Source organism: Sesamum indicum, unplaced genomic scaffold (assembly GCF_000512975.1).
Source record: "Sesamum indicum cultivar Zhongzhi No. 13 unplaced genomic scaffold, S_indicum_v1.0 scaffold00382, whole genome shotgun sequence".
In the NCBI taxonomy this organism is placed as follows: Eukaryota; Viridiplantae; Streptophyta; class Magnoliopsida; order Lamiales; family Pedaliaceae; genus Sesamum; species Sesamum indicum.
The window spans coordinates 7,098-20,905 of record NW_011628274.1 but is presented as its reverse complement, the minus strand read 5'-3'; the positions used below and the strand labels follow the sequence as shown (position 1 = coordinate 20,905).

Sequence of the window (13,808 nt, the reverse complement as noted above, 5' to 3'; positions counted from 1 at the left end):
CATTTAAGGTTGATGTATAAATTTGTAATATGAATATATTAGTATAAGATGACTAACACGAATTGGGATTGTATGTTAACATTTATGATATATATATTCTTGAATATGAACGAGGAATAAGATGTGTGATTAATTGTTGTAATATTTATCTAAGTCACGTACATTTACGGTGCTTCCATCAATAAAATATTTAGTCCTAGTTACCAAATTAAACGTTGTTTATAGAATTATTTTGAAATTTCATCCTACTAATATCAATTTAAAGCTCATGTCAGTACAATTAATACGATGAAGAATAGTTGCAAATTAACTTAATTATAAATGTGAATGTATTAATGATGTTTGTATCAATAAAGTATAATATAGTCTTGTGCGAACGTACTTATACCAAATAAAAATTCATGTTCCGTGTATTTATTATGATCATCAAGTGAAAAATCGTCTACGTCCAATTACTGTGGTGTACCAAAGAAGTTATTATGTTGATCCAGTCTAAAACCAATGTCCGTGCATTTATTTTACGAGCATAATGTGATGTTTTTACTAATAAAATATATATGTACCTTCTTGCATATGAACAATTAGTATGATCAACAAAATTATGTAATCCTACTGATATACTGAGTTAAAATTCATGGCGGTACAATTAGTATGAAAGCAAGAAATATTCAATGCTTTGATCAACGAAATATATACGCAATCCTATTTATACCAATTAAAACTCATGTCCGTGCGATTAGTATGATCTACAAGAAACATATTTAATCTGATTTGCAGCTAGTTAAAAACTTGTCGATACATTTAATACGATCTATAAATGATGTAATCCTTACTTGTTATAATTTGTAGCCCAATGACTTATTAAAAGGCCGACCTTGGCAGATCAATTACCTGACCCACTTGGTAGCCCACAACCGACCCGGTAACCCGACCCATCCTATCTAACTACTTATATCATATCGGTAACCCTAAATCTCACTTTCCCTCTTCTCTATTTTTTCTGCGCCGTGTACTTCCTTTCCTCTCCAAATCCTCTCTGTGATTTTCTTCCTTCTCTTTTCCGGGAGCCATGGACACAGGAAAGCCACCAAGGTTTTCCTTCTCTACCACAGTTTTCACCGCTTTAAATAGGGGATTCTCTCTTTCGGCTAAAACATGAATCAAGCTGTTTATCTCCTTCATCATTCACCAAAGTTATTTGTGAAATATTGAGTTGGGGTCTTTGTGACCGTGTGATACTGAGATGTGAGTGATCAGAGTTGTGCACGGGTTCTTGGTTAGTGGAGTTACCGGGAGTCGGTTCATTATGGAAATGGTGCCTTGTGACCGTATTCCTTTATCGAGATATTGGATTTGGCTACTCTTAGCCTGTTAATCACTATATTGTTCATTTAATTATTTCATTATTTCTTTCATTTGTTATTATCATTTAAGTTGTATATTGGCCTGTAATAATCTTAAGGAGTTTCGTAGTCAAATTTTTGTAATAGTTGGTGATAACGGAAAAATATGAAAACATAAAATTACCCATTCTTAAGAGTAAAGTGGGTATTTCGGTCAATAAGCATTTCATTATGGCAAGTATCCTCCAGATAAGATCTTTAGATAAGATATGCTGCTTTAATCTAGGAGGATTAAATGGCGTGCGATCTATGAGCATGATCAATGGGAAATTGATTGACACTGCATATAACCCCATAAACGAGCACTTACCATAAATGCAGTTTTCTTATAAATGAGAGAAATGAAGTCATTAACAAGGTAACGTGATTCTGTTCTTAGAAACCAATTATCTATATTCTCTATATCAAAGTTTGACTTAGGCATCGGAGTGTCGTCGTCGGGGACGAACCCGACTAGCCTAACGATCTTTTGTGGTTCTCAAGTACTATTGGTTCGTTGCGACAGCTCCCACATATTGGAAGATAACGCTCGAGTTCGAATTTAATATTCTTCGAGGCGGATCAATTGGCGCCGTCTGTGGGAATCGAGTTCTCATATAGCCTGAGAAACATGGAAGGAGATTTAAGAGGGAATATAGCAGGATTATAAATGACGATGGGAACTGCGGAAAGTATTATTCAATTAACGTGGATGGAGCTTCAACAAATGATCGAGGAAGCAGGACGAAATGTGATCGTAGCCTACGAACGTAGAACCACCACCCGCATAAATAAAGAAGCCACCAAAAGAAAATTATTTGGAGAGGGAGCCCAGGAGAAGATGCCAAGAGCAAGTGGAAGGGCAGCGGATAAAAGTCGACGCCCACCCTTTGAGCTTGGATTGAGCAGTCGAGACAAAAGCCGTCTTAGGGACCCGCCATTTCACGAGCAGAAGTTGATAACGTGTCCAAATAAATTGCCCAGCTGGGCAAACAGATAGACAAGCTCAAGAAACGAGGCAAACTGGTCGCTCAGCATCGGAACTCACCTTTCAGTGACGGAGATGGTGAGCTGGTCACAACTTTGCCAAGTAAAGCTCAAGAGTGGTTTACCAACCTACCACCTGGTAGTATCGAATCCCATGAACAGCTAATGCAAAAGTTTACTTTTCACTTCGCCAGTAAGAGGAAGCAAAAGTAATTTGTCACGCACTTGTTCAACATGAGGCAACATGACAATGAGACTTTAAAAAACTTTTTGGGGAGGTTTAGTAACGAGACCGTGGAGGTGCAAGATTTGAGGATAGACATGATGGTCAACATCCTCATTCACAGTTTGAAGAAGGGACCCCTTGCGTCTGCATTAGTAAGAGACCCACCAACAGGCATAGAACAATTGATGAAACCTGACGTAGAAATACAAAGATGAAGAAGAGATGAACGCAATGAAAGACGAAGAGTGGAAAATTAATGTCGAACGAGGAAGAGATCTAGGTCGCTATTACAAAGAAGAGCATAAACGGCCAAAACACGACAGGGGCAAGGAACTGCCTTACCAACACAAAGTACACTCCATTATATACGATGCGAGCAAAAGCATTACTGATGGTGGAGAAAGAGGATGTCTTAAAATGGCCTAAGCACACGAGGTTTACACCTGCAAAAAAATATTCTAACAAGTATTGTCGTTTCCACAAGGAGAAGGGTCACGGCACGGAAGACTGTTATCAGCTCAAAAATGAGATCGAGAGGCTGGTGCGCCAAGGCTATTTTAGAAATCAAGTAACTAGGAACCATAGTAGGGGAGATCGTTGTACCAGATCTAGGTGTCCGAAAAGAGGACCTGGAGGCGAGGTAAGGAGAGATCTGCAGGTGAAAGGCATCATCCATACCAATAGTAGGAGGCTCCGCAGATGGGTATTCGAGGAGATCGAGGAAAAGGTCGAAAGAAAGAGGTGTTCGCTCGAAAATAGACAAATCTTGAATGTGGCACCTGAACCGAAAATTACCTTCGGAGCTCTTGATGCAAGAGAAAGGATAGGAGAAGACAACGATCCTATGGTTATCAAAATGGATATCGCCAACTTCACTATCCATAAGGTGCTGGTTAACAATGGCAGCTCAGCAGACATCATCTTGATGGAGGTATTAGTAAAGATAGGGATAGACAACACAAGTCTGGCACCAATAAAGGCTCCCTTGGTCGGATTTGGTGGGAGCGAAGTCGAATCTTTGGGGACGATCGAACTTCCAGTCTCTATAGGTGAGGAACCAAGGAGAAAGAAGCTAATGGTAAAATTTTTGGTTGTTGATACCTCGTTTGCATATAATGTTATATTGGGTAGACCTGGCCTTAATTCTTTCAGGGCGATAGTGTCCACTTATCATCTCAAAATGAAGTTTCCAACTCCAAATGGAGTGGGTGAGGTAATGTGCAACTAGGCAGAGGCCAAGAGATGTTATAACCTATCCTTAAAAAGAGGAGATAATGTCAAAAGAAAGAGGAAATTCTCCGAACCCAACGAGAATGGATGGGAATATAGAATGGAGAGGATAGAGCTGATCGAGGAACATAGAGAGATTGAATTTCTACAAGGAGATACTACTCACATGACTAAAATTGGGTCGAGAATGGAAAAAGGACTGGAAATGATGATGATAGCATTCCTTCGTAGTAATGCGGACATGTTCGCATGGAGCCCTTCAGATTTTAGAGGGATAAGTCCTGAAGTAATAGTCCACATGCTCAATGTCGACCCGACCATACGACCAGTGCAGCAGAGAAAAAGAACGTTCGAGTTGGAAAAGAATTGCATTATCAACGACGAGATCGAAAAGTTGTTAAAAGCAGGATATATTTCACAAATCCAATATACGGATTGGCTATCAAATGTGGTGGTAGTACCTAAGTCTTCCGGAAAATGGAGAATGTGCACTAGTTTTACCGACTTAAACAAAGTATGCTCGAAGGACCTATATTGATTTGTTAGTGGATTCGACAGCAGGCTACGAACTCTTCTCAATGATGGATGTATACCAGGGTTATCATCAGATATCGATGGCAAAGAAAGATTGCAGTAAAACATCATTTGTAACCGAGCAAGGTATTTTTTGCTACAATGTAATACCTTTTGCACTAAAAATACAGGTGCCACCTAGCTAGGCTGGTGAACAAGATGCTTAAAGACCAAATTGGAAAAACAATGGACGTCTACGTGGATGACATGCTGGCCAAAAGTCAGCGACCAAAAACCCACTTATCACACCAAAGGCAACCTTCGCCATTATGAGAGCATATGGGATGAAACTCAACCCAACGAAGTGCACATTCAGCGTCGGAGGCAGCAAGTTCCTGCGATACATGGTGAGCAACCAAGGAATAGAAGCTAACCCGGAAAATATTGAGGCGATCCTGCAGCTGAAATCACCGACCTCAGTTAAAGACGTCCAAAAACTGACTGGTAAGATCGCTTCACTTAATCGATTTATTTCTCAGCAGATAGGAATTTGCATTTCTTTAAAATTTTGAGAAAAGCAAAAGTGTTTAAATGCGGAGAAATGTGAACGAGCATTCCAAGAGCTTAAAGATTACTTGAGGTCGCCACCTTTGCTAGCGAACCCAAGGGAAGGCGATATATTGTATCTGCACTTAGCAGTGTCAGAAAATGCGGTAAGTTTAGTGTTGGTGAGAGAGGAGAAGAGGATCCAGAACCCAATTTATTACATCAGCAAGATGTTGCAAGGTGTTGAACATAGATATATTGTGATCGAGAAATTTGTCTTGGCCCTAGTAGTAACTGTTCGAAGATTACGACCCTACTTCCAATCTCACAAGGTCGTAGTATTAACAAATCAATCGCTCAAAAGCATACTGTCGCGACCAGAAGCCTTTGGGAGATTAGTTAAATGGACGGTCGAGCTCAACGAATACGATATTGAATACCAGGGGAGGACGGCAGAAAAAGGACAAATTTTGGCAAATTTTATAATGAAACTAGCAGGAGACCAGGCCTCAAAGAACGAACCAACTCTGGAGATCGAAACATGGATGTTACACGTGGATGGTTCATCAAACGCTAATAATGGAGGGGCGGGAACCTTGCTTCAAGGGTCAAAGGGAATTGAGATAGAGGTCGCTGCGAGGTTATCCTTCTCGACGACTAATAAAGAGGCTGAGTATGAGGCCCTGATATTGGGGCTATAGTTGGCCCATGATGCTGGAGTGGAAATGTTGGAAGTATATACAGATTCACAGCTAGTGGCAATGCAGATCGAGGGTACTTAATAAAAGAAAGAGAAATCTATGATGATGTATTACAGAAGGGCAAAATCCATGATGGAAAAATTAAAAAAATGCTAGATCCAACAAATTCCGAGATGCGAGAATGATAAAGCTGATTCACTTTCGAAATTCGGAGCTCTCTTATCATGAATAAAAGATCGAAAAATTACAGTCATCATAAAGGATCGGCCAACGATCTCAGAACCGTTGGAGATCAAAACAGTTGAACCAGCATATCCGTGGAAGGATGAAATCGTGCGCTGTCTTAAAGAAGGATTGCTACCTAAAGACCCAATACAAGCTAGGAGATTAAAATTCAGGGCACTCAAATTTGTGGTGATCGGATCCGATCTGTACAAATGATCCATAGAAAGACCATTGTTGAAATGCCTAGATGACGACCGAGCAAAATATGTGATGAGGGAGATTCATGAAGTGAGCTGTGGCAATCATTCTGGTGCTAGATCGCTAGCACAAAAGTTTGCAAGGCAGGGGTATTTTTGGCCTACCATGATGAAAGATGCTAAAGAGTTAGTTCCAAAATGTGAAAGCTGTCAAAGATATGCCTTACAGACGCATGTACCAGCTACTCCGATGAAACTGATACAAATCGCATGGCCATTCGACCAATGGGGAATTGACATTTTAGGGCCATTCCCCCCAGCCAAAGCTTAGAAGAAGTACATAGTGGTCACGATTGAATATTTTTTCTCCAATGGGTCGAAGCAGAAGCTGTGTCAAAAATATCTGAAAAGGAGATCAACTTCATTTGGAAAAATATAGTCTGCAGATTTGGAGTGCCAAGGATCCTAATATCAGATAATGGTATACAATTCCAAGGCAAGCAAATTACTACTTGGCTGAAGGAATTAAAAAATTCAAAAAAATTTCAAATCGGTCGACCATCCTCAAGCGAATGGACAGACAGAAGTGAGGAACAAAACCATCTTCCAACACCTAAAAACCAGGATAAAGTCCAAAGGGTCGTGGGACGAGGAGTTCCCAGGAGTATTATGGGCTTATCGAACGACCACACGAACCGCTCCAAGTGAAACCCCCTTTTGTTTCATTTCTGGTTCTGAAGTTGTCATTCCTGCAGAAATTAGTGAAGAGACTCAGACGATAGCGAGCTACGATGCGATGACCAACGAGGAAGAAGGACCATTCGATCTCACCATGGTGGAGGAAAAAAGAGACGCAGCGTATGCAAAAATACTCCATCACATGGGATTGATCAGAAAGAATTACAATAAGAAACTGAGGCCAAGGGAATTACAGGTTGGCAATCTAGTCCTAAAAAAGGTCGAGGTTTCAAAACATGTGGGAAAATTGGACCCGGCATGGGAAGGACCGTATAAAGTAATCGAGATAAGAAGAAAGGGATCATACAAACTCTAAGACGCAAATGGACAGGTCCTCCCCCGACCGTGGAATATACACAATCTTAGGAAGTCTTATGCTTGAGACCGTGAAAAAGGTCGCAATAATACAAACAATCTGAAAAAGATCCTAGTTTTAATTTTTGAGAACCTAAAAAAGGTCGCAACAATGTAAACGATCCGAAAAAGATCCCCCTGTTAAACCTGTAAAAGGTCGAAATAATAGTGATCTGAAAAAGCTCCAGCTTCAGAAGGACGAGATAGGTAGTCTGAAAAAAATTTGTTTTGTGGTAACTTATAAATATTAAAGCACTATTAGCACAATCTGAAAAAGATAAACTAAAAAGGGGTGATTATGTACGAATCTGAAAAAGACTAAGTGATCAAGAAATTCCTTGGGTAAGGCAAAACTCAAGTAGCACATACAAGACAGAAAACATGAATACCATAAAAAATATTACAACCATGAGTTCAAAACACAATTATAAGTCATCAATCCTCTTCGATCTTATCTAGGAGGGTCGCGAACTCATCTTCAGTAGGCAAAGGAACTTCTTCATCGGCAAATGGCTGGAACCTGCCATCGAGACTAGGGTCTAATTGTGACACGTCAAAACCCGGAGCAAATCCTCCTAAAGTAGTCACCTGCCTCTTACATCTATCAAATCCTTGCATCAGATAATCTGCAGCTTTAATCTCCAAGGCAGATTCAAAGGTAGGAGCTTTCATGAAGTCGCGGGCATCTTGGATACGAGCTTCTTTGATGCGAGCAGAAAAGTCATTTGACTTGAGATAATTATCCCGGCCTTCAATTGCTCCTGCGACCTTCCCAGCAGCATGACCAGCAGAAAAGCCCTCTTCCTTCCCTGCCTCCATCGCCTTAGCCACCTCAGAGACCAATTCTTCTTCCAACTCTTTATTACGAGCTTCCAAAGCGGCTCGTTGATTTTCAAGATCCTACTCGCGAGCTGAGGTCTTAGAGATTCTGCTTCGCGATTCCTTCGCTTTGTTATAATCTAGTTTCGACGAAACCCAGCACACTTCCAGGAAAGCCCGCGAACGAAGTTGGCAGCCTAAAAAGAGGTTATCAGTGAAGGGAAAAGGGAATGAATCAAAGTAAAAATGATAGAAAATGAACCTGGACTAAAGAATGGGCACAGTGTTCTTCGAGATGGGTGAATGAAGTTTGAAGCAGAGTTTCTTGATCGTGTGGAAGGCAGCTCACATTACAGAATTCCCAGGAGTCCTAGCCCGACTGAGTACCGAGAACTGTGCTGCTGGAAAAAAATTTTCCAATCTGGAGCCAACTTTTCACCCTCTAATTGAGCTGTCAAATGATGGGGAGTTCTCAAATCTTCACGAGCTTTCTTCCGACATTCGGTGACATCATTCAAAAGCTCCATGTTCCTTAGTTCTTCTGCCCTAGCGGACTCCGATGGATAATTCGCCCTAAGGGATTGGGATCGACTTCTTGGGTTTGATCGCATGAGGCTCTTACTCCTCCTCCTGCGACGACTGACTTAGCTACCAAGGCTAGATTCACCAGTACGAGAACCATCAGGCGACCTCTCAACATTTGGGATCCGGACCCAAACCCCTAGACTGCGTGTCCTCGCTCCCGACCACAATAGGAGTAGCATCCCTTGGGATACCCTCAGGAGCAGAGGAACCTTCCACCATAGGTCGAGTTGAAACAGCTGGAGAAGGTGCGACTTGAGCAGCCGGAGAAGATACTTGTGCAACTATAGCCCTGGCTTGTGCCGCCCTAATCCCTTGGGTAATGCGATCCTGGATAACCATGTCGTCTGCAAAAGGAGATTTCTGTTAGAATATGATTACTTACAACAGAGTTACAAATCGAAGTAGATAAATCTTTCACCTAAGGAACCCTCCACTTGAAGGTGTGCTAGAGTAAGATGTGCGAGCCAGAGGACTTCTTCTACCAAGATCTTCTTCGGATCATATCGGTAGGAAGTAAGGCTGTTTATTTGGTCTCCTTCCAATCCCTCTCATTCGATTACAGGTTTAGGTATGTCTACAACCCAATCACATTTGACAGGCCACTCTCGACCTGGAGGAGCTAGGATGAAGATAAACTTCTCTTTCCAAGGGCCTACGTCTGAAGTAAGGGGATCTAAATATCTACAATCCCTACATGTAGACAGATAAAAGAAGCCCGTATTGGCTGATCTACCAGAAGTGGTAAAAGAATACAAGGTCCAGAAGTTATCAAAATTAAGTTTGAAATGGTGAACTCTCATTATAATTATAAAGAGGATTGTCTGACGAATGGAATTGGGGGATAGCTGCATGGGGCATAATTCAAGACGACTAACGATCTGAGCTACATAAGAAGCTAAAGGGAGTCATAACCTAGCATTAAAGTGATGAAGCGAGAAGGCGCAGAAACCCTTGGGTGGACGCTGCATACGGTCAAACGACCTTGGAATAACAACTTCGAAGCTATTGGGAATATATTCTCCTTTATGCGGTGAATTTGTTGCTTTACAGTGCTAACTATACCAGCCCAATGACTATGCTCTAACATAGCTTTGTATTTTTCATAAGTAGGATTATCATCTGAGGTAGACTCGTCGGCTCGCCTATCGCGACATGACCTAACCTTTGACGGACCCTCATTGGGAATGGGGGACTCTATTCTATTGAAAAGAGTAGCAGAATTAGAATTAGAATTAGATTGGGAAGAAGACATAGTACCTTGAATGCCAAGGACGAGGTCGAGCAGCGAGTATTGGGATCGATATAAGGATAACAGCGACCTTGACATTACAAGAGTGGCAAAGAATTTATTTGAATAGAACCTCTATATATATAGAGAATTGGAAGGGATAACAAGAAAAGGAAGAACCACTCCGGGGATGACCCGTATGGGCACAATGCCCATGGTAACCACAATCGGACAACACATGTCTCACTCGAATCGAGGCAGCGGCTTCAGAAAGATGGCTTTTCAACTTCTGTAAGCATGAAAGGTCATACACACAAAACTGGGAGACTAATGATAAGGGAAGAATATGAAAAGACGAAATGACCCATTCTTAAGGGTAAAGTGGTTATTTTGGTTAATAAGCATTTCATTATGGCAATAATCTGCCAGATAAGATCTTCAGACAAGATATCCAGCTTTAATCTAGGAGGATTAAATGGCGTGCAATCTGTGAGCATGATCAATGGGAAACACTGATTAACATTGCATATAACCCTCATAAACGAGCACTTACCATAAATTCAGTTTTCTTATAAATGAGAGAAAGGAAGTCATTAACAAGGTAATGTGATTCTGTTCTTAGAAACTGATAATCTATATTCTCTATCTCAAAGTTTGACTTAGGCATCGGAGTGTCGTCGTTAGGGACGAACCCGACTAACCTAACGATCTTTTGTGGTTCTCAGGTACTATAGGTCTATTCGACAACTCCCACATATTGGAAGATAATGCTCAAGGTCGAATTTAATATTCTTCGAGGCGGATCAGTTGGATAGGATTTTCTCGTGATTTCCAGTCCACACTACTCAAACGAAATTAACACTCACTTCCATAAGAGAATGATCAACGAAGGAGGTAATCCGTACTCAAACTAAGTTTATACTTACTTCCATATGGTGCTTCTACATATGTTTGAACAGAATTTATAATTTTGATAATTTTAGTTATTTATACTAACTGCTCGAACACTAGTTTAATTGGTATAAGTAGAGGTAATAAATTTTTTTTCGTACATATGTAGAATAATCATATGGAAGTAACTATTAATTTAGTTTGAGCATGGATTACATCCTTTGTTGATCATACTCATATGGAAGTGAGTATTAATTTAGTTTGAGTAGAGATTACATCTTTTTGTTGATCATACTAAATGTATCGGCAAGTTTTAACTAGTCGCAAATAGGATTATATATATTTCTTGTTGATGTGCATAGGGATAAATTAAATAAAATATTCGCGATTGTATTTGAGATCGATGAATAAATGTATTATGCGAATATATTAATATAAGACGACTAACACGAATTGTGATAGCATGTTAACCTTTAGGATATCTACAAAAGCATATTAATCATTGCTATATTCTTGAATATTAACGAGGAATACGTTATTGGAGTAATTATTGTAACATATAATGAAAAATTCATGTAAAATAATTAAGGAAACTGATACTGATGCATATAATAGTGTTATTACAAAACTAAAATAAAATAAAATAAAATAAATGGATGCAATCAGTATCATCAATGGATGGATACTGCAACTTAATTACTTTCATATTAATCATGGACCAGAAAATGTCCAAATACTTGAATCAATTGCATATAGTAACAATTACAAGAATAGTATAATTATCATTCAGAATTTGATCCAATTAAATTTTAGTAAATCTAAATAAGAGATAACATATGAAGACCATATTTATTAATGTTCAATTAATATAGATTTTTTCATTATAATATATGTTTTCTCATATATAGTAGGTTGACGAATTAATGAGAATACTTAAACTCACTCGATTTTACTCAAAAGCAAATCGTACGTAAGATATGGATAATTACTAAGTACTTCGTCATTATCTTTCAATTTCTCTTAATTTTTTTCTCACTCGATATAGTAAAATTACTCATTATACATCCCAAGAATAATTTTTTTACAAAATACAATTATCGATGGATTTATTGCATCTCTTATGGTACCTGCACAGTGTAGATTTTGACATCTTAATTATGATTAGTATTTCAATTGACTTTTAACGACAGCTTTGCAATAATTAATGATTCTTTTCCTATTATGTAAATACAGTAAAAACTACAGTAATTTGGGCAGAGCCTTGCTCATGATTTATTTGAATTGTTATATAGTAAGTGGATAGGGTTAGGTGTGAAGTTATTACTATGCATGGCTTGATTTGTTCCACATTGTGTGTAAGTAAGTATATATCCCCCTACACATCCTATGTTTCTTCATGCTTCAAACAATTGTCTAGGTAATTTGTTTCACATAATGAAACTTGTTCATGATTCTCTCTAGACCCCACAAATGTATGAAGTTTTTCTTCAAACAAATCCTTTTGAAGAAGATAAATTAATCCCAGAATCGAAAAAGGCTTGTCTCTCTATGATAGATCGATATTCTAAAATACTAGATTGAATTTTGAGAGAATTCTAAGACATGGCCTTTTTCTTTTTTAAATTTGTATGATGAAATTGACAGGTGTTAAAAAAAAGTAAAAGTAATTACCAATTAGAATGTCGGTCTCATCCTGGAAGCCAACACAATCCAGCATGATGAACTTTTCAGTTGGGGGCATGATAGACAAGCACCAAGTGAAGGATAAGGTGGGGTGGTATTGGGTGCCACTGGCACAGGAAAATCGCGCTTGGCGATAGACCTGGCCTCCTATTTCGGCGCAGAGGTCATCAATTCGGACAAAATTTAGTTCTACAAGGGCCTAGACATAGTAACCAATAAGGTGAGCAATGAGGAATTCGTCAGCATGCCACACCATTTGCTTGGAATCATTGATCCCGAGGTGGATTTCTCTGTACATAATTTTGTGCATCATGCATTGCTGGCTGCTGATGCCATCGTACAAAAGAATCAGTTGCCAATCATTGCTGGTGGGTCCAATTCATTCATACAGGCACTTCTCAATAACGACACTGAGTTACCCTCCAAGTACGAGTGTTGCTTTCTCTGGATGGACTTGGCGATCCCATTCTTGCATTCGTACATGTCGAGAAGGGTTGCTCAGATGGTGGATAATGGGTTGATGGAGGAGGCTAAGATATTTTTTGATCCAGAAATTCGTGACTATGATAATGGGATTAAGCATAGCATTGGAGTCCCCGAGATGGATGAGTTCTTCAGGAGTGAGGGTCTAGTCGATGGCGAAACTAGGACTAAGCTTCTTAAGGCAGCTATTGATGAAATTAAGATGAACACTTGCAAATTAGCTTGCCGTCAAGTTTTAAAGATTTTAAGGATGAGGGAGGAATTTGGGTGGCAGATCCATCGGTTGAACGCCACAGAGGTATTCCTTCAACATGGTGGAGATGCCAATGAAGCATGGGAGAAATTGGTGCTGGAGCCTAGTATGAACATTGTGGCTCGTTTCATTTGCAAAGAAAACATAGATCTGAAACCGACTGCATATGAACAATTAGTATGATCAATTATGTACTTTCGTGCATATGAACAATTAGTATGATCAACAAAATTTTGTAGTCCAATTGATATACTAGTTAAAATTCATGGCGGTACAATTATTGTGAAAACAATAATATTGAATCCTATATGCATTATATGTAATCCAATTTATATCAATTTAAACTCTAGTCCGTTTGATTAGCATTATCAACAAGAAACATATATAATCCTATTTGAATCTAGTTAAAACTTGCCGATTCGTTTAGTACGATCCACAAAAGATGTAATCCCTACTCAAACTCAATTAATACTCACTTCCATATGAGTATGATCAACGAAGGATGTAATCCGTACTCAAACTAAATTAATACTTACGTCAACATGATGCTTCTACATATGTACGAACAAAATTTATTATGTCTACTTGTACCAATTAAACTAGTGTTCCAGCAGTTAGTGTGATCATTAAAATGTTAGATCCTACTTATTTGTATAGGTATAAAAATAAAGTTTATACCTTGTAAATTATGAGGGGGTGTCACTTTTTTTCCTACACAAATTATGAAAATTAGTTTTTACAAGAATAAAATTATAAAAATTATAAAA

At 39.0% G+C, this 13,808-nt stretch overlaps 2 protein-coding genes across 2 annotated transcripts; both read left to right on the top strand.

The window, feature by feature from the left end:
* Nucleotides 1–2,965: 2,965 nt before the first annotated feature.
* On the top strand, nt 2,966–3,823 carry LOC105180178. Its single transcript, XM_011103839.1, has one exon. The coding sequence runs from the start codon at nt 2,966–2,968 to the stop codon at nt 3,821–3,823; it is 858 nt and encodes a 285-aa protein (XP_011102141.1).
* An 8,726-nt stretch (nt 3,824–12,549) lies between these two features.
* LOC105180177 (adenylate isopentenyltransferase 5, chloroplastic-like) lies at nt 12,550–13,224 on the top strand. The gene has a single exon (XM_020691598.1). The coding sequence runs from the start codon at nt 12,550–12,552 to the stop codon at nt 13,222–13,224; it is 675 nt and encodes a 224-aa protein (XP_020547257.1).
* Nucleotides 13,225–13,808: the final 584 nt, after the last annotated feature.

What these genes read in the sequence shown, in the direction of transcription:
- LOC105180178 (XM_011103839.1), top strand. Translation starts at nt 2,966, where the DNA reads ATGCGAGCAAAAGCATTACTGATGGTGGAGAAAGAGGATGTCTTAAAA.
- LOC105180177 (XM_020691598.1), top strand. Translation starts at nt 12,550, where the DNA reads ATGCCACACCATTTGCTTGGAATCATTGATCCCGAGGTGGATTTCTCT.